Raw genomic sequence first — 22476 nt, 5'->3', positions numbered from 1 at the left:
CAACAGCAGCAATAAGACATTTAATAACAAGGCACACAAGCGAAGAACCACTTCGGAGCGGTTAGATAATCTTTGGCTCGATAGCAAAATTTCCACCGGGAAATTGGGTTTGCTATCTAGCAAAGGTTACCTGACTGTTCACAAGTGCAAACTACTAGAGGATTGTTAGATAGTCTTTGGCTCGATAGCATAAATTCCTAAGGGGGAGCGAAGTTTGTTACCGAACTGAAGATTATCTAGCAATTCATTAGTGGGAACCTCGAAGGTGCAAAACTTCCAGTGTTCCAATTCTCATTCTTCGCATTCGAACACTAGGGGGAATGATATGAGGATACGACAATAATGACTGCCACGTCGACCGGAATACGAAAACTAGAAATATAGTTATGTCATCGAGACCGAGGACTATGCAGCCAACCCTGTAGAAATAAGTTGTATAAGTTAGCCATAAGAAATGGCAATTTCTTTTTAGCATAACAAATGCTTATGTACTTCTTGAAAATGGAAGGAATAAAGTAAAGTCCTTTTATTTATATCTTGTTTCTTGTTTGAACGATGAATTGATTTTATCATTTGAAAGTTAAACAAGTACTTCAAATGCTAGTGCTTTAATGAACAGGAGATGTCCTTTTCAAGAGCACCGTAAACATAAGAGGGTCCTATCTTATAAAAACCCTCATGATAATGGGTTGATTTCGGAAGAACTTATGCCCAAAATCTAAATGCTTTTGAGAGGAAATACACCCAAGGCCTTACATAATTAGACGCAAATAGTAAAACTTGCGCAAAACACTTAAGCAAGAAAGAATGCAAAGATTAAAACTTGCATAAATGTTCAGACAAAAGAACGCAGAAAGACTCATGTAATATTTGAAGCAAAAAATGTTTTTATTCACAATAAATGTGCCAAAAATGGCACAGGTACAAAAGTTGGGAAGAGAAAGGAAAAGCTAAATTGTTGCATCTCCGGAACCCGGAGGAAGAGAAGTGTATGTGCCCCCAAGGGAAGTGGGTAGACCCGCCGATGGCTCAACATCATGGCCCTTATCAGTTTGGCCTTCAACATCTCCACCTTCCAATTCCTCTTCAGTTCCCAAAGTTTGGGAACCGGAACCAGAAGAACTGAAAGCATCAGGACCTGCCGGGAGACCTCTCTTTTAGCATCCAACTCTAGCTCACGTGCTTTAGCAATTTCGACATCAAAGTCAATGATACCCGCTTTAGCCTCTTCCAAGGTTTTTCTCCTCATGCTGTACATAACATAAGTTTTCTCAATAATGAGGGAAGCCGCTCGGTGCTTGAGTTCTTCTTTGAGTTGGTTAACCTCGGTAGAAAGGTTTTCCCGGGCAGATCTAATGGACTTGAGGCTAACGTCAAGTTCACAGACAGTATAGCTAAAAGTTCTATTATGCTCAATGGTCTTTTTATACTTCTCCTCCAATTGGGCACATTTCACCCTCGCAATAGCAAGCTCTTCAGTTTTGGAGTTCAAGGCTACCTCTAAGTTGGTCAATCTCTTAGTGGAGGCAGCCTCACAATCTGATGCAGCAAGAATGGCACTATCGACTTCAGCCCATTTGGCCTTGGCCTCTTCAAATTGAACCCTTAGGGGGGGCAATCTCCTGACTAAGAGTTTCCACTTCTTGCTCGCTTTGCTGAAAATGAGTCTCCAACACAATGGCCTCAGCAGCTTTGGCTTCCAATTCTAAGAGGCGAGCAGCAATTTAGTCCCGCTTGACCAAAAGTTAATCACGTTCGGAGGTAAGTTCTTCTTTTTCCTATATCAACCTTTGCAGGCCCTCAGAAGCAAGGAAATTGGCCCGCAAAATAAGGAAGGCAAACTCAGGATATTTATTCAGTCAAAAATAGGAGAAATGATAAAAGAAATGAAGAATGTACCTCCGTGGCATTGTGCATGGCGTTGTTCAACAAGCACTCTCCTGAGAGAGTATGTATATTTTCCCTATCTTTTTCTGAAGCCAAAGGCTTCAGATAGTTAGCAAGTTCCATCAGCCGGGATAGCAAGTTGCATTCGGTGGAGACCGAGAGAGTAACGCTCCTCCTTCTTTGTGGATCTTCTGAGGGGGCAGCATAATTTTGCCCCAAATTCCCATGAACTGGAGACTGGGAGAGAGGAACATCCTCTTCTCGGACAGATGCGGCCGATGGAGATGATGTAGCAGTTGTTGGTGGAAGAATTGGTGAAGATGGAGATGAAGTTGATGGTGTTGAAGGGTGAGAAGCAACTGCAGCAAACGCAGTGCTGGTTGTTGGTTGCTCATCAACCGGAGATGGTAGGAACTCGGTACTCAGTCCCACAGTATTGGGCGCAGTGATTGGGATCCAGAATTGGGAGTTGGCATTTTCTACCATTTCATACTCCTCTCAGAGCGTCGAGACATCGTCCTCGGTTGGTGTAACTAACTCAACAGATTGAGCAGTTTATTTAGTTGAGGAAGGTCGTCGTCTTCTATGTAGAGAAGCTCCCTCCTCGCTAGCTTCTCCATCATCGTCAATCATCACGGTATCTATGGTCGGACCAGGCGGAGGGCTCGTCGCCACGACCTCCGGAGACGACTCAGGGCACCATTTTTCGCCTTCTTTTTCTTTCCCCCGGCGGCGGAGGAATGCCTTCTTTTTGGTTGCTTGTTCTCCGGCTGGGGACTCCGAGAAGAAGCACTTGCAATAGAAGCAAGCCCGGAGATGCCTGTCTGTGAAAAAGCTTCCTGCATCAACCTCGCCGCATCAGCATGATCAGTTAAAATGTCCTCCTCGGGGATGACAACTGAACCCTGGATAGACCTATATTCAACAGGAGAGAAGAATCAAACAACATTTTCATAAGAAAAGGAAAGGACAAGATGAGTTCGACTTACCATGATTTTTAGCCTTCCACCCATATTTCAGGGACAACTCTTTCCACGAGCGGGTCTTGGGCGTAATAACGTCCAAAATTTTCTAACCCATTGGTTCAAGTCCTCAACCCTAGGGGGAATCCATTGAGTCGTTAAGGCAGGTAAAGGAAGAAAAGTTAATAATGATGAGGAAAAGATCTTTAACAAGACTAGAATTATCATCATCAATGCTGGATAGCAGTCCAGGATGATGTCACTAATGGCAACTGAAACAAACTGTTCTATCCTCCCACGATCGTTATCGTCATCCATGTTGGATAGCAGTGCATGGTGGCCTCTCTTGGAGAAGTTAATCATCCCCCCATGGAAAATCTTGGGGAATAAACGTTCATCACGTGGGCTAGGGATGGCTCCTCCCACGTTTCTTAGCACAGGCGCCAAAGGCAAGCAATTGTCCTCCACACAGAGGGACTCACCCGGGCCAAACATACTTCGTAGCTGTCACGCCCCAACTTGGGGAGGCGTGGCTGGCACCCGGTGGCGTACTGGCCTGAGCGAACAACTCTGTAACTTATTTTTTTTATTCTTCTAACTATCATGGTCCAACATGGCCACAACTTGTAATGTATAACTATATAAGTGGGCAAGCGTTGTATCAATAAACCATCATTCTTAAAACATGAATATATATATATGGGCCGTCAAGGCCTCTAACATACTGTACAAAATGAACCTCTGTCTACAAAGCCTCTAAGATTACGACATCAAATGGGACAGGGTACCAGCCTACCCATAAGTTTGTAGCAAAACTTTGACACAATGACTTATAGACTCGGCTGCACTCCGAATGAGGTTGAGTCTTACCAATACTTTGCTGAATGCTGACCTCATCTACTATGAGGGCTTGTCAAACTGATTATCTATACCTGCAGGAATGAATGCAGCATCACCAACAAAAGGAAGTCAGTACGAATAATATACTGAGTATGTAAGGCAGAACTGAAATATAACAATAAGTCAACATTAATTAAAGACATATAAGAATCAACCTGAATCTTTGAAGTTCCACCATATATACATACTTATTATACTTATATATATAATGCTTCTCTTTGAGACTCTAATCCATATCGTATGATGCATGATTGTCCAATTGATTAGTGGCAACTACCGGACCGGTCATAGCACGGTGGTAAATACATGACTGCCCGACCGATCGTAGCCTAATGGTAAATGTGTAACTGTCTAATCGGTCATAGCTCGGTGGTAAATGCATGACTGCCCGACCGGCCATAGCCCGGTAGTAAATGAATATGCATGTCTTCCCAACCGACCGTAGCACGGTGGTAAATAAATATGCATGACTGCCCAACCGGCCGTAGAGACTTATGAACGTATTTAAACATACTTGAATATAACTTTGCAGAAATAAATAACATAGACATCCTTAACTGCTAAGAGTAGAACCATTTATGGAATAACATTATATTTACGTATCGTTACTTGGATCATGCCAAAAGAAAAGAAGTGATAGCCTTAACATACCTGAACTAATTCTTTTAGAATTTGCAATTCATGCTTTACAGAATCAACAACCAACGTTATCTATATTTGGTATGGAATTATTTTTCTTTCTGAAGGACTCACGATCTTTACATAAGAGATTCAATTGGATTTGTAAGGAACACATGAATTCACATTTGCAGAAACATGAAGCAAACTTGATGGCATGTAACATCTTACTAATTTGTAGGAAACCCTTTAGTGGGTGTGGCCCACTTAATGGGTGACTAAGCCACTCTAATTCCTCAAAATATGCCACCTATGCAAGACTTAAGAGTCACTTAAATGTGATAGGGGGTGCTGCCATGTTAGGGTTCTTTAACTTATCCAAAGATAAAAGATTGTTTCTTCATAAATAGAAGTCACAGTTATATCTCCTCCAAAGATGGAAATATATGATTGCTCATATACTTTTGTTGTTGCTATTCATTAAGCTTAAGGGTATCTCTATTATACTTGTTGTATATATCCTTAGTGTTCTGCCTAGAAAGGCACTTAAATAAAGGATCCCCAACTAATATTTCTTGGTGGATCGTGGGGTCCACCCAACTTATAACTTCCATGCTTAGCAAGCATTCTTATCCCAAAATGTGACACAACCGTATCATTTACCCATATTAGTCACACTTTACATTTATTTTCATGGTTCCACGTGGACAAAACAATTCATACACTTATCCACTTAAATCAATAATTAATCCATTACCAACATAATTAATAATTATCTCAAATTGCTTAAAATACTACTCATTTTTAACATACTTTATACATCTTACTATCATGGTCATGTGGTACCTTGTAAAATCAATACATACACAATTATTTCATTAAAACATCCATGTAAAAATACATATATTTTTTCAACTTCTAATTTTCCTAATCTCATATAAAGAGTATAAATTTTCGTACGTTTAATTCTAAAAATGGTAAAAGATAACCTTCTTTTCTTGTGAGAAAAGAATTTCTATCTTTACAATAAAGAAAATCTCATAAACCTTCTCATATTATGTGCATAATTTAAAGCATGTTCGAAAGTAGTAATATTAATAACTATATAAAATCATATTTTTCAAACTTTTTTTGAAAACATATTCCACGCAAAATACCATATCTAATGCATATAACGGTATTAAGGTTGTTAAACTTACGAGGTCTTACAATAACATAGTCACAAATCCTCTATAATCTCATAAATGGCCTTAATCCCTTCAAGCTAATATGGATTACTATGACTCATCCTAATATTAAAGTACATGATGTAACATCCTTCCCCCCTTTAGAAACATTCGTCCTCGAATGTTAACTCTTAGAGATTTACAAAATATTTGCTAGGGTCTCCTCTGTAAACTAATCTAAAACCCAACCTCTATCTGAAGTCTGGACTATTCACAACCTTTTGTACTTGAGTATCTCATATCTTCTTCACCTTTACCTTACTTGCCTTTCAATATTGCAACGTATCTTCTGTCGCTTTCATAACCTCCCTTCCACACAGGTAGAAATTAAATCTATGCCTTAAAGCTCTATTGTGATAGCAACTCTGGTGCATACAAAATTCGGTGGAAGCTTTATACTAAATTCTTACGACTTAGCTCTATGGAACGATCTGGAAACAAAAGAAGGGTAACATTTTCTAAATGCCCTAAAGCCTCTCAATTATAAATGTGGCACGCAACACACCCATAAGTGAGACTCTACTAGAAACGGCTTTGTAGACTCCCTAAGACACGACCCGCTCTAATACTACTTTGTCACGCCCCAACCTGGGGAGGCGTGGCTGGCACCCGATGCAGTACTGGCCGGCGAACCACTCTGTAACTCTTTTTTTTTATTCTTCTAACTATCATGGGAGAACATTTCCACAAACTTATAATGTATAACTATATAAGTGGGCAAGCGTTGTATCAATAAACCATCGTTCTTAAAACATGAATACATATGGGTCGTCAAGGCCTCTGACATACTGTACAAAATGAACCTCTGTCTATAAAGCCTCTAAGATTATTCGACATCAAACGGGACAGGGTACATGCCTACCTATAAGTCTGTAGCAAAACTCTGACACGATGACTTATAGACTCGGTTGCACTCCAAATGAGGTAGTCTTACCGATACTTCGCTGAATGCTGACCTTGTCCACTATGAGGGCTTGTCAAACTGATTATCTATACTTGTAGGCATGAATTCAACGTCCCCAACAAAAGGACGTCAGTACGAATAATGTGCTGAGTATGTAAGGCAGAACTGAAATATAACAATAAGTCAACATTAATTAAAGACATATAAGAATCAACCTGAATCTCTGAAGTACCACCGTATATGCATACTTATTATACTTATATATATAATGCTTCTCTTTGAGACTCTTATCCATATTGTATGATGCATGACTGACCAACTGATCAGTGGTAACTGCCCGACCAGCCGTAGCGCGGTGGTAAATGCATGATTGCCCGATCGACCGTAGCCCGGTGGTAAATGTGTAATTGTCCAACTGGCCATAGCTCGGTGATAAATGCATGACTGCCCGACCGGTCTTAGCTCGGTGGTAAATGAATATGCATGTCTGCCCAACCGTACATAGTACGGTGGTAAATGAATATGCATAAAAGCCCAACCGGTCGTAGCATGGTGGTAAATGAATGAAGATGCACGTATCACTATATTATAAACATTAACATCTTTATCATATACCTCAATAGAGACTTATGAATGTATTTAGACATAGTTCAATATAACTTTGCAGGAATAAATAATATAGACATCCTTAACTGCTAAGAGTAGAACCATTTATGGAATAACATTATGTTTACGTATCGTTACTTGGATCATGCCAAAAGAAAAGAAGTGATAGCCTTAACATACCTGAACCGATTCTTTTAGAATTTGCAATTCACGCTTTACAGAATCAACAACCAACGTTATCTATATTTGGTATGGAATTATTTTGCTTTCCGAAGGACTCACGATCTTTACATAAGAGATTCAATTAGATTTGTAAGGCACACATGAATTCACATTTGCAGAAACGTGAAGCAAACTTGATGGTATGTAACATCTTACTAATTTGTAGGAAAGCCTTTAGTGAGTGTGGCCCACTTAGTGGATGACTAAGCCACCCTAATTCCTCAAAATATGCCATATATGCAAGACTTAAGAGTCACTTAAATGTGATAGGGGGTGTTGCTAATCTCATATAAAGAGTATAAATTTTCGTACGTTTAATTCTAAAAATGGTAAAAGATAACCTTCTTTTCTTGTGAGAAAAGAATTTCTATCTTTACAATAAAGAAAATCTCATAAACTTTCTCATATTATGTGCATAATTTAAAGCATGTTCGAAAGTAGTAATATTAATAACTATATAAAATCATATTTTTCAAACTTTTTTTGAAAAAATATTCCACTCAAAATACCATATCTAATGTATATAACAGTATTAAGGTTGTTAAACTTACGAGGTCTTACAATAACATAGTCACAAATCCTCTATAATCTCATAAATGGCCTTAATCCCTTCAAGCTAATATGGATTACTATGACTCATCCTAATATTAAAGTACATGATGTAACATCCTTCCCCCCTTTAGAAACATTCGTCCTCGAATGTTAACTCTTAGAGAGTTACCAAATATTTGCTAGGGTCTCCTCTGTAAACTAATCTAAAACCCAACCTCTATCTGAAGTCTGGACTATTCACAACCTTTTGCACTTGAGTATATCGTATCTTCTTCACCTTTACCTTACTTGCCTTTCAATATTGCAATGTATATTCTGTCGCTTTCATAACCTCCCTTCCACACAGGTAGAAATTACATCTACGCCTTAAAGCTCTATTGTGATAGCAACTCTTGTGCATACAAAATTCGGTGGAAGCTTTATACTGAATTCTTACGACTTAGCTCTATGGCACGATCTGGAAACAAAAGAAGGGTAACATTTTCTAAATGCCCTAAAGCCTCTCAATTATAAATGTGGCACGCAACCCAACTATAAGTGAGACTCTACTAGATACGGCTTTGTAGACTCCCTAAGACACGACCCGCTCTAATACTACTTTGTCACGCCCCAACCTGGGGAGGCGAGGCTGGCACCCGATGTCGTACTGGCCAGCGAACCACTCTGTAACTCATTTTTTTTATTCTTCTAACTATCATGGGCGAACATTGCCACAAACTTGTAATGTATAACTATATAAGTGGGCAAGCGTTGTATCAATAAACCATCATTCTTAAAACATGAATACATATGGGCCGTCAAGGCCTCTGACATACTGTACAAAATGAACCTCAGTCTATAAAGCCTCTAAGATTATTCGACATCAAATGGGACATGGTACCGGCCTACCTATAAGTCTGTAGTAAAACTCTGACACGATGACTTATAGACTCAGTTGCACTCCGAATGAGGTAGAGTCTTATCGATACTTCGCTGAATGCTGACCTCGTTCACTATGAGGGCTTATCAAACTGATTATCTATACTTGCAGGCATGAATTCAACGTCCCCAACAAAAGGACGTCAGTACGAATAATGTGCTGAGTATGTAAGGCAGAACTGGAATATAACAATAAGTTAACATTAATTAAAGACATATAAGAATCAACCTGAATCTCTGAAGTGCCACCGTATATGCATACTTATTATACTTATATATATAATTCTTCTCTTTGAGACTCTTATCCATATCGTTTGATGCATGACTGACCAACTGATCAGTGGTAACTGCCCGACCGGCCGTAGCGCGGTGGTAAATGCATGATTGCCCGATCGATCGTAGCCCAGTGGTAAATGTGTAATTGTCCAACTGGCCGTATCTCGGTGGTAAATGCATGACTGCCCGACCAGTCTTAGCCCGGTGGTAAATAAATATGCATGTCTGCCCAACCGGACGTAGTACGGTGGTAAATGAATATGCATAAAAGCCCAGCCGGTCGTAGCATAGTGGTAAATGAATGAAGATACATGTATCACTATATTATAAACATTAACATCTTTATCATATACATCAATAGAGACTTATGAACGTATTTAGACATACTTGAATATAACTTTGCAGGAATAAATAACATAGGCATCCTTAACTGCTAAGAGTAGAACCATTTATGGAATAACATTATATTTACGTATCATTACTTGGATCATGCCAAAAGAAAATAAGTGATAGCCTTAACATACCTGAACCGATTCTTTTAGAATTTGTAATTCACGCTTTACAGAATCAACAACCAACGTTATCTATATTTGGTATGGAATTATTTTGCTTTCCGAAGGACTCACGATCTTTACATAAGAGATTCAATTAGATTTGTAAGGCACTCATGAATTCACATTTGCAGAAACGTGAAGCAAACTTGATGGCATGTAACATCGTACTAATTTGTATGAAAGCCTTTAGTGAGTGTGGCCCACTTAGTGAATGACTAAGCCACCCTAATTCCTCAAAATATGCCATATATGCAAGACTTAAGAGTCACTTAAATGTGATAAGGGGGTGCTGCCACGTTGGGGTTCTTTAACTTATCTAAAGATAAAAGATTGCTTCTTCAGAAATAGAAGTCACGTTATATCTCCTCCAAAGATGGAAATATATGATTGCTCATATACTTTTGTTGTTGCTATTCATTGAGCTTAAGGGTATCTCTATTATACTTGCTGTATATATCCTTAGTGTTTTGCCTAGAAAGCCACTTAAGTAAAGGATCCCCAACAAAAATTTCTTGGTGGATCGCGGGGTTCACCCAACTTATAACTTCCATGCTTAGCAAGCATTCCTATCCCAAAATGAGACACAACTGTATCATTCACACATATTAGTCATACTTTAATTTTGTTTTCATGGTCTCACGTGGACAAAACAATTCATACACTTATCCACTTAAATAAATAATTAACCCATTACCAACATAATTAAGAATTATCTCAAATTACTTAAAATACTACTCACTGTTAACATATTTTATACACCTTACCATCATGGTCATGTGGTACCTTGTAAAATCAATACATACACTATTATTTTATTAAAACATCCATGTAAAAATACATATATTTTTTCAACTTCTAATTTTCCTAATCCCATATAAAGAGTACACATTTTCGTACGCTTAATTCTAAAAATGGTAAAAGATAACCTTCTTTTCTTGTGAGAAAATAATTTCTATCTTTACAAGAAAGAAAATCTCATAAACTTTCTCATATTGTGTGTATAATTTAAAGCATGTTCTAAAGTAGTAATATTAATAACTATATAAAATCATATTTTTTTAAAAACTATTCCACTCAAAATACCATATCAAATGTATATAACGGTATTAAGGTTGTTAAATTTACAGGGTCTCACAATAACATAGTCACAAACCCTCTATAGTCTCATGAATGGCCTTAATCCCTTCAACCTCATATGGATTACTACGACTCATCCTAATATTAAAGTACGGGATGTAACAGTAGCGGAGGCAAAACTCCGCAATAACAGAGTCAAGCTCTCCGCTCAGAGAAAATATCCCCGAAGTGAAGGGATACGTATAGAAGTATGTAAAACCCTTCTTGGGTAAGGTTACCCACTCACTAGGTCAGGAGCAATAATGTCTAAATCCTGGCAACGACAATATTCCTTCAAAGCAGTAATGCAGGAAGGACGGATGGAAGGAGGATATCTACTAACAGCCCATGTACGGGGGCAAACAGAAGGAAATTTCTCTTCGAAGTCTTTAGTTGTGACAAAACTTCTAGGGATGATGGTGCTCATTGTAGGAGGAGCGGCTTCGTCGACTTTATTTTTGTTCTTCGAAGAACTAGTGTTTTTTGAAGAAGAAGCCATTATATGTTATAGAAGAAGGAAAAGCTTTTCTTGTATAATGAGAGTTAAAGAAAGGTTGAAGAACAAAGTACAAATTGAATGAAGAGAGTTTGAGAGAATTTGGAGAATTATGTGGTGTGAATAAAGAAGATTGATGCGTATAAGTAAAGATTTAGGCGGCTAAATTCGTGGCCATAATTACCTCGATAGCCGACAAAATTTATGTTAAATCGTGGGATGACGCGTGTTCGGGGCATTAAATGCGGAGAGACGTGCGTCTAATCAACCGTCAGAAGCTTTTCAGAGGGGGTCAGAGAAATTTCCGCCAAAAAGAATATTTCTACCAACTTTTCGGTAACACAAAGTTATGTTACCAGAAAACAGGACTATTTGTATAGGGTAAAAATATGTTATGCTAAGTAATTGCATAAGAGAGTGACACGTGGAGCCGAAGGCAGAGGATAGCTAAAACTGAAGACAATTGTTCCATTTGTTACCGGAAAGAATGACACTCATAAAGATGCAGTAAATGACGACTACCCGGTAGTATTTAATGGGGAATATTCTACAGAATTTAATACACTGCCCGTTACAAAGAATTTGTCATTTATGCTCACCGTTACACATTCTTCAATGGCCCTCATAATTGATATTAAAGAAGGGCATGATCATAGGACCTTGTTCCCTAGGTGCAGCTATAAATAGTGAGCTCTATTATCATTGTAAAGGGACGAGTTTTCTGTCTAACTTACGTTATAATCAATTCAAGGCTCTATACAATTTTATCTTCTTACTTCTTGATTTTATTACTGTTGTGCCCGGAAGCTTCGCTCTCGGAATTAATGTTTCTACCATTCCATCCGCATTTCAAGGCTAATTAGTACATATTTCTTCAATTCTTTTATTATTTTAGGATCGAATTAATTCACTTGTCTATAAACCACAGATAAATTCAACTGTACCATTTTACGGCAAACAAATATGACCAATATTCTATTTTTAAGAACTTATATATTTTTAAAATTGAGTGCTATAACTCAATCACATAGTTTGATAATATTTGTATAATTTTAAAAAATTTATAGCGCATATAAAACTAGTATTTCTGAAATACATAAACAAAATTAATGGAGAGGAGAAAGAAATAAGAAGACAATAAATCTATATTATATTAAAAGCACGAAGGCCTTTAGCGAAATTGCGTTCGCCTTTTTTACCCTTTTAAAATATAGTTCACACTAGACAAAAAAGTCATTTAATTATTTTCCTAAAATTGAGTTGTTTAAAATCAAATAAAATTATGGCTATTAAATCTTTTCTTATTTGAATAATATAGGAAATCCTAATATTTAGAAACTTAAAATTATTGAGTAAAGTTATACTTATAAAAATACTTTCCTTAACAATAATTTTGCGAAGTAAACTATGTTAAAAGTTGAACTTTTAAGTTAATTATTTAAAACACATAATATTAACCATGTTAGAAGTTATATTAGGTAGGAAACTCTTTGCATTATACGAAACTTCTTAGATCAACTAATATTGTTATTTGTGATTTTTTATACGTGAGTATTTGTTTATGAAGAATTAACACAAATAGTCGTTCACCTAATCTCTTCAATTAAAAATATCCCGCAGGTATATAATATATGTATAATTTATATATAATAATATGTGCATAACTATATATAATAAATGTATAATTTATGTATCGGCTAGAAAAAGTAAATAATGAATTTGGATGGCTATTTGTGTAATAATACCTTTCTTTATTATAAAGTGAAATGATATTTTAGTCATTACTTAGATAAGTTTAAAGTTCTCATCAACTATTTTATTGGAATTTTTTTATTAGATGTGTCTAATATCAAATTATTTGGTATAATGTTGGTTCATAATTAATAATTTTAGGCTTCATTTTTGTAGGAGTTGTAGGACCAACCTTCACTTTCAAATTTCTAAAAGACCAAAATTATCGATTTCTTTATTTTTATTGTTTGACAAATCTTTGAATATTTGCGATAAAAGTATGTCACACAAAATAATTTAACTAAATATAGTTTTTCAAAAAAACATGTTCAAACAAAATGCGATAGTTTTGAATTCAGAATTAGATTACTTAAACAACAATAATTTTTTTAAGATACTTCAAAGATGTTCTTGCTGAAACTAAAAGGGAAGCATGATTACTTGTGAAGTTGAGCGGATAAAATTATATAAGTGAAACTTAGTTTAAGTTGAATATAAGGAATGATGATTGAGGACTTATATATGGCAAAATTTTATAATTTACTGAGTTACCTATATAGGATCAATGTTCATTAATGTCAGAAGCTTAAATAATTATTTTATGAGTCAATCATGTTTTTTAATAAAATATTTATGAAAAAATTTAAAAATTTATCCATCGAGATATGTACACGCGCGACGCGTGCACTTTAGAATTAGGAGTCTCTTCTACCTATAAAATAATAATAATTTCACAGATTTATTATCATGTCTTTGCTATAATACTATGCAAGTTCTAAGTCTTCTTTATCCACGGTGTCTTGATATATCTATATTAGACTAGGTCTGACATTATATCTTACTACTTATAAAACTTAAGTGCATATTTATTTTTAATAATTGCATTGATATCAACATCATATATAGAGTTATTGTTCATGAGGATTGTTATAGTTTTAGAACTTCCGAGACACGTCGGACATTTGCATTTAAATAACTGAAGGAATTGAAATTTAAAGTCCACGCAAATTTCTTTTTTCTCTAGTTTAGTGGGTTTTTTCATCAAAATAATTGCAAAGACGAAAAAAAGGAAGAAACAAAAATTACAAAGAGAAAAAGGAAAGGAAAGACTAATTAAAAATGGAAAGTTTCATAACGATATCAAGCATTGGAATTTACTTTCAAACACTTTGTACTTAGGAGTTCTTTTTGTTAATAAAATTTTGAGAGAGTAAATAAATATATTAGGTAAAAAAGCACTTTGAACTAATTTTAGTTTTATGATTCTTTATTCTCCAGTTTATGGGGTTTTCCACAGAAAAAAATTACAGGGGGTCATAACTATACAAGCTTAAAAATCATTAAAAATTCACACTAGAAAAGTTTCTAATATTTTGTATTCTTTTTAGGTTTAGAAGTCCTTTTTGTTAATAAATTTGTATTCATTGTTTGACTTCTTATAATTAGCTAATGAAATTCATCGTATACTTGTATGGTTACAATTGGAATAGATAACTTTTAATTAACAAAAATACTTCATTATATTCTTATATGATGTCATAAGAAAAGCATTAAACCTCCTTCTAAGGTTTTTAAAAATGTATTCCAATTTTCGAAATTGGCATTCGATATGAGAAATATTTTAAACCACACATGTCCTTATTTTTTAAAATCTTAATATCAATTTGTATAAGATGAATTTAATAAAAAATACGGGTTAAGACTTCTGAATTGAAAAACCTAGAATATTAGGACAAAGGAGTACTAACTGAAAGAGAAAGAGATAGACTGAGATCCAAACATCGCCTAAGAGGAATCAGAGGAATACCCCTTCTTTATAAAAGGTTTGAAACCCTTCCTTGAATGAAGAAAGAATTCTTTATATACACAACTAGATGAATAGCCGCATTGAATAAAGGAAGTAAGAGGAAGGAAGCATCTCTTTTCCTTTAAGGTACATAATTATTATTATTTTATAAATTAGATGCAATTTAACTAATTAGTGATTGCACGATCTTCCGGTCCCTTGATGGACCTTGAACTATATCTAATACAAATGTGATATTTATTTTAGTATCAAGTGATATTTATCAATAATTTATTCTTCTTGTATTTAATTTTTATTAATAGACGCAAGGAGGTAGGAGAATTGCAATAAGAAACTCATCTTTTATATCACCCCTTTCCAAATAGTAGTATCCTTCATTTTGAATATCCTGGGGAAGAAGTGTTGTTGAAGCGAAGGCTTTGTGAAAACCAAAACCCTCTCCGCTAGAAGACTCGCGGACCTACTCACTGTTTCCGGCGATTACCCTATCACGGTACGCCCAAATTTCAGTATCTCTATGTTCTGCTTACACACACTCTCTCATCTCGATATCCGTTTGTTTGTTTGATTCAGATGCATCAGAATAGTGGAGCCGCCGATTTGGCTCAGCTTCAAGCCACCATGCAAGCAATCGAATTCGCTTGCACTTCTATTCAGGTCATTTTGTCAACTAGTTTTGTCATATCTGAAATCAATTCAACTGCTAAACCATTTTTGCCATGTTCCGTTGCAATCAAGATGTATAGGTGCTGTAACTGTTGTTGGTTTGGTATGTACTGCTTTTAGCAGCCATGTTTTCTCGAGTAACTTCTCTTTACCAAACCAAATGATCTAAAACACAACCTATGCGGTGAAATTAAGTGATGGCAAGTTCTAAGTGAGTGCTAAACATTTTGGTTTATGCCTTCTTTAGTTGAGAATTGTGAAATTAAGTTAGTCTAGTCGTATTTTTCTGAAGAATTTATTCTTGTGGTATTGGATGTTGTATAATTCTAAAGGCCTTATAAAATTGAAATAGGTCCCCTTTCCATTCTTTTCCCTTTTGCTGCTGATGGGTTCCAGAGACGAGCTTCAGTGCCACACAATTTACTTGATGATTGTTCTCCATGATTTATTAATCCTCATAACCATATCCATACTACAAATTCTACAATCAAATCACAAATGTGGACATCTGGACTATGTTTGAGCATCGGCAAGTATTTGACCTTAATGAATTACAAGTTGAAAAAATTGATTTCATACTATCCATTGATGTAGCTTGCAAAGTTCATATTGCTGTTTCCTAATTATATTTTATAAGCTGGTATTCTTTATTGGAAAGTAAAGATGTGTAGTAAGTGGCGGAGTTAGCAGTTGAACTCTCTCATAAGAAGCTTCTTAATGAGCTGGTTTTTGTTACTTCTTACTCTATTTCTGCTTCAGTTTTTCTAGGTTCGCTAGCACATTTCAACTTTTTTGCTACTGCGTGCTGTTAACTCTTTCCCAACCATTCTTCACGTGTTAGTGACTATTAGGAATTTTTTCATTTTTCTAGTAAGAAAGAGCATTGAGCTTATTCTCTATTATCTTGCATAAAGAAATGCGTTTCCTCCTTCCTTTAACATATATTCTTGTTCACGTTAATACCTTTAAGGACCTTAAAAATGAAGTGACACTCAACAGAAAAATTTCTTTACTCTCTTACTCATCATGAGTTGTTGAGCTTTTGTTCTGAAAAGTTTCCAGGGCAATTATGTAATTAATACTCTTTCTCCCAGTTTAGATGGCAGTCTTTCCATTTTCTGGGCGTCCAACACTGTTCTATTAATGATATATATATATACTTTCACCACTTTCAAGAATACAGATTCAATTGACTATTCAGGTTTTAAACTGCAATATTGATTTGATATTTTCTTTATTTATTAGCTTTCAACTTTACTTAATAGTTTCTTCCACTACCATTAATTTGATGGATAAGTCAAGCTAATACCTTAAAGTAGTCAAGCAACAATTTGTAAAGTAGGACGAATGGGATAACTCTTTTTGTCCCCTTATTTAATCGTAGTGGTTTTTATTCCATATACTACATTACAGGTTTCCCTTTACATATGCACAAAAAAGCCTTTAGCTTTCCATTGGAAGTGTTAATTATTAGGAATATTTAAGCGTGGACGATATAGGGAGTTTGGTTCCTCAAAATATTATAGACCTGTAGAGGTTATCTAGCTCATGACAATTAACTAGAAAACTTGACTGGGCTAACGATTTTCCTTTGGATACATGCTTTTTACATTTTTTCTGTAACTTCTTTTAGTGCCATTTCTCTTGGATTGTAAGTTCTAAAGAACTTGTAGAACTCTCTTTTGTTTTAGCAGATGCATATGAATCCAGCAGCAGCTGAGGGAACCATTTTGTCACTAAGCCAGTCTCCTCGGCCATATCAGGCATGCAAATATATTCTGGGTAGGTCTTTATAATCACCCTCTTCATAGCTGTCTAAAAGTTTCAAAGTTCAGGCTCACTCTATCAACATTGCATTGCTTCAAGAAACAAGAAAAGGCAAGCATATGAAATGAAAATCATTTTTCTAGAGGAATAAAAAATGGCGATAATATCCTTTCTTTTAGAGTCGTGTTGTTGGATGAGGATGCTTGCTCTCGTTGTGTCTATCAGAAATAAATTTGCTAAATTAGATGAGCTTTCACTTTTATAGAGTTGGCTAGATGATTTCATAAGGTTAGTTACGTCTTAGTTGTAGTGTGGTTGAGTGACTTGTTTACTAGTTAATGGCTTGTTAATGATAATAGGGATGTCAAAAAATATTGTCATTTAAATGCATCTTGATGGGATGAGCAACAAACTTTTTGACTTAGTGAGTACAGTAAGTTTCCATAACTAACGATAGTATTAATGTCACATAGCGCTTCTTTGTCTAATGTGGAAACATGACGTGAGGCAAAACAACAGTGCTTTTGTTCCCTCCTAACAAGCCGTTGTGTTGCAATCACATGCAATGCTTTAAAGCCGCAAGGAAATTGTGAAATACGAATTCATTTCACTAAGAAATGAATGTTGATTGATTGAGTAAAATAGTACAATGTAAAAGTAGACATGTGGTGTAGGGGGATTGCCCTTGCAAAAGATTCTCTTTGCTTGATGACTTTGACTACTCATATGTCTTAGACAAAAAACCAAAGCTATAGTAGTAGACTAAAAGAATGTTACAAATACACAATAGGAAAATGAAGATATATACAACGAAAATGGCCCTAAGACCTATGCAAGTACTCCGAGTAACTTGTACGGGCAAGATAGAATTTCATTTGGTTAATTTGATCTAGGCGGCTCTTGGTAGGGCTGCGCCCTTACTATGGGCATCTAGACTACATCTGGCATTGGCTGCGGCCTACGCTGTTTGCGTGTGGGCATTATGGGCTCTGCCTGCGCACGACTGGTGGGCTGATGTTAGCACAAGGCACTAAGAGACTTCAGAAGACACGCCATGGGATGAGACCAACAGGTAATTGGGCACTGGTGGAAAGTAGTCCATGACATAAATCTTGACATCCAAGAAGGGAATGCGGAAGGAGAACATTAGGATATTTTTTATCCCGACAATGATTTGTTAAATATGTACAGTCCTCCATTCACACCGTATGTTCCTTTTCTTTTATTTACCAGTATACGATGGTCTAAATGTTCAAAAATTTCAAAAATACCCCTTGCTCTTGTCTATTTTTATATTACTGTTTTGCTGTTGTAGGATCTGCAACTCCTCTAACCACACACGCTACTATACAATCTATTTTTCTTTCTTAAAGAAAGAAAGATTTCTAGATACATGATTTTCAGAAGTTGATTAGAAACTGCCTCGATAGCTAAAAATGCTGGTACCGAGTTCTTCTATTTATCGATTAATCTGCTTTTATTTACCAGAAAATTCTCAGTTGGCAAATGCAAGGTTTCAGGCTGCTGGAGCAATTCGAGATGCAGCTTTAAGAGAATGGGTATCCCTTGAGATTGATGACAAGAGGGGGTTGATAAGGTATGCTGTTGTTTAAATGAATCGAGCATTGTAGCTGCTTTGGCTCTATATAAGTTCCATTTTTCTATTATTTTGAGATGTGTACAAATGAGAAACAATTTGAAATATTATCTCCTTAAATACAGAACTCTCGTGCTGATGAGCTTAGGCTTTCTGTTATTTCTATAGACCTTTCTCATCAATGGTGTCTGCATCTGTACAATATAAAACTTACCCCATCCTTTTAAAGAATTGTTTTTTCCTCCCCCCAACCCCCAACCAAAAAAAAAAAGGGAAAGGAAAAGGAAAGCAAAAGGATTCGACACATCCTTCTTTTCTGGCGGTGTTCTCAAATTTAGTCATTTACTGCAGCTTTTGCTTCCACTCTGCTATACAATATGCTAGTTCACCTGAGGGCTATGTTCAAGCAAAAGTTGCATCTGTAGCTGCCCAGTTGATAAAAAGGGGCTGGTAAGTGGCTCTATATTGGAAGTTTGCTGTCATGCACATCATAATTCACGCGTTATATATTTGCCCTGCTAATGCTAGCAGTTATGTGATCACAAAAGTAGCTCTTTTATGCGCTTGAACTTGCTCAATTCTGTATACACATATCCAACGGAGGGAATCTCTGTAAACTGGAGATTGTGCAAGATAAGTTAAAATTTACAAGGAAACCATGATTTCATATGAAGCTTTCATATTTAAGCGTGTAAAGGATATTTCTATTTCTTGAAAATGAATGAGTTTATTTTATGGCATCTTTGATCTTTTAATTTTAAGGTGCGCTTGAGTGCTATTATCATTTCCTTTGGTTAGTATTCATGTGCTTAGCCAACACAGATATTATCTTTGATATGTGCAGTTCCTCAATTTGGATTTTGTGTACATGATATCATAAATTTCCAAGCAATAGGGATTTAAAAGCTGTTCATGACTGGTGCTTGTGTCTCTGTGTAGGATAGAATTCAGTGCTGCTCAGAAGGAGACATTTTTCCTTCAGGTCTGTCTTTCAAGTTCATAATTTTGGCATTGTATGAATATCTCTTTCTTGTTTATACCCTGTTCCAGGTACATGCTTTTCTTAGATTATCCATCACTATTGTCTGAATACTTATTTCTTCGATAATATATTAACACATGGATTGTTATTGTTTCCTTTAACTGAGAAGTCTAGATGGTTTCATGATTTGGGTATCATAAGTGATGTGCTTTCACGAAGTGAAATAACTAGACGGGACAGACTTATCATAGCACTCAAATTCCACCTAAACTCAGAAACTTGTCCTCCACTTGAAATATAAATTGACTCTACTACAATCACCCACAAGGTATCGTAAAAGTGCTCTCTTATACCTCATCATAAAATGTGATTATGAAGCAATCCCTTGTTTCCACCACAGATTTCTTCTCAACTTGAGATGACAAGTGGTTAAGTTGTCAGTTGTGTGTTGATACTGTCATGTTATATGAACTGTCTCAGGGACACAGTACAAAAGCAGCTCATGAGCTGGTTGGACCAACTTGAGCTGCCTGACAACTCTCAGAAAGCTTGACTGATCTCAGACCTCCCTTGCCTTTTAGACAGGAGGGGCTGGAATTTTTCGTGGATCCTAACTCTTGGTGATTCTTTTATTGCAATAACTGGACCTCCCTCCCATGGACATGGTGTGAGGAAATGTCCATCATAATTAGCATTTCCTCTGAAATTTTGCAAATGAGAAAATGCTCCATCATCCTGACTTGGGTTTGATGTCCTCTGGAGTGTCTAGACATATGGGTTTAAGCTCCAATGATCAGCAAACATTCCAGCAGCATAGGCCTTCTTGCTTTTAAAAGATACCAGAGAGAGCCTTATGCCTTGGGTTGCAGCTGAGGCATACATGGGCAATAGGGCCTTAAGGGTCATTTTTGACAGTTATGATTTTTGACATTTATGTGCAAGAAAACGAAAATCTCAGATTTATTTTGGGGGCACATAGAGCTCTCTTGAAATGGATTAAATAAAAGATACCTAAAAAAGGTTAAAATCTGGCTCTACCTTATCCAAATGAGCATAATGCCAGTTCTATAGAACGGTTATTAATCTAAAAATATTAGCATGTGAAAGTGAGTGTTGGACCTCTAAGGTCAAATACTCTTCAAGAGGAATGTTGTAGAAATGCATAGATGTACTTTCATACAAGAAAATACAATTTTGGAATCGATGTGAATTTAGGTAAAAAGTAAAAACAGAACATGATGGAATCAAAGGATTCCTACAGGCAAAACTAGCTAGCTGGATTAAGGCTTAGCTTTTAGTACACTTACATATGCTATGATACTTGCCAAGAGTCTTTTTATTCTGATTAGGGGCTTGTATGTCTATGTTGAGATAAGTGTGATACTCAGAGACCATTAGAGAACTCGTGTGTTGTCTTGAAAGACAAATTAATAATTATTGGAATGTAATAGGAGTTAATAGATAGGATTGAGTACAAATGATTCATATATCAGAATCCTAATAGTTTGAAATTGAGGCGTAGTTACTAGTTAATTGATCAATTGATATTGCATATATCATCATGTCATCGGCAGCCCAGTTATGAAAAATTGGGCTATTGGATATTTAATTAACGTTTTTAGCATGTACTTTTTTTTAAAATTTTAACAGTCCTATTTAAATTCGAAGCCAATTTATTGAAGTCTTTTCATAGTTGAGTATTAATTTAATGAGAAGCTTCAGCTTAGCTACCTGTGCCTGTCCTTTCTCTCTATGCTTGGGGAAGCTTTTGTTTCTTTAATTTCCTTTATGTAGTTTTATGATAACTAATTATTTAATTCTTCCTTAAATATTGGAATTTTTACCCTCCATTATGGTAAGCCTCAAGCACTGCCGTTTTCTCTCAAAACACATTCAGGCGCAAAAAGGTACCAGTGTTGCAGAGCGACTCAAAATGCCAGCATATTTGATAGAGCATGACTCGTTTTACATATGCAAAATCAAGATGAAATGTCAGAGTTACTTGGGTCGTCACAGCTGTGGAATAAGAAAGGTTTAGGGTTTCTTTCCAGCCTAGAGTCTCATTGGAGCACTCATGTTGGGAAAATGGATCTTGGACCTAACTCCACCATAAATCTAGCTCATGAGCTGAGTATTTTAGGGACCATATAAGAAACTACACCGCAATACCCTCAACTATTATGAGGCTTACAATTAGAAATACAAGCTTTAAAAATGGTAAGTCACCTAATCAGAAGACAGAAGACATTTGTTAGTCTCGGAAGGTAAAACATAGAATGCTAAGAGGCAGTTGATAGTGTTACATTTTCAAATAGAGGCTAGATGAGAATAACGTGATCCACTGTGCCATAAAAGTTCCAGCCACTAATTCCTAAGTATAAAAGCCACTTAACAGGGGAACAAGAAACTGCCAGCTGGCCACTGTTTCCCCCTTTCACACAGTCCCATGAAACAGAAGTTTCCTCTTAAGTCGTTTCTCTTTTAGTGAAAATTATGTAAACCATCAAAGATGGAAGCTTTCTCTAAAGATTATTTGTGTGTCATATCAGCATCAAAGTTCTCAATTTTTCCAGAAGTACATTAAGAAATATCTCCCAGAATGAGGCCTATAGCCTTATGCCATGAAGAGTATAGGATAGCCCCTCTTCCCCATTATTCTTGCACTCTTAGATATTTAGACTACTTTTAG

The 22476-nt window shown here is 36.1% G+C and overlaps 1 protein-coding gene across 18 annotated transcripts in view; it reads left to right on the top strand.

Annotated features, from left to right (window-relative positions):
• Positions 1–14883: 14883 nt before the first annotated feature.
• Positions 14884–22476, top strand: part of LOC104121379 (uncharacterized) — a 70507-nt gene continuing 62914 nt past the window's right edge. For 4 of the 18 annotated variants that reach the window (XR_001966907.3, XR_011410879.1, XR_011410880.1 and 1 more), the window contains exons 1-6: positions 15085–15268; positions 15349–15432; positions 17136–17223; positions 18697–18805; positions 19157–19255; positions 19745–19787. Coding sequence is in view for 9 of the 18 variants with exons in the window: in XM_009633357.4 (XP_009631652.1) it covers positions 15349–15432; positions 17136–17223; positions 18697–18805; positions 19157–19255; positions 19745–19787 (423 nt within the window). In the remaining 9 variants the exon portion in view is untranslated. Of the gene's footprint in view, positions 14902–15077; positions 15269–15348; positions 15433–17114; positions 17224–18696; positions 18806–19156; positions 19256–19744; positions 19788–19816; positions 22052–22476 lie in introns of those variants that run through there. The other 14 variants (XR_001966911.3, XR_001966910.3, XR_004503695.2 and 11 more) reach the window with 12 other exon arrangements.

This window comes from Nicotiana tomentosiformis, chromosome 9, assembly GCF_000390325.3.
Source record: "Nicotiana tomentosiformis chromosome 9, ASM39032v3, whole genome shotgun sequence".
NCBI lineage: Eukaryota > Viridiplantae > Streptophyta > Magnoliopsida > Solanales > Solanaceae > Nicotiana > Nicotiana tomentosiformis.
Note: the sequence above shows the minus strand (reverse complement) of the source record. Positions and strands in the feature narration are given on the sequence as shown.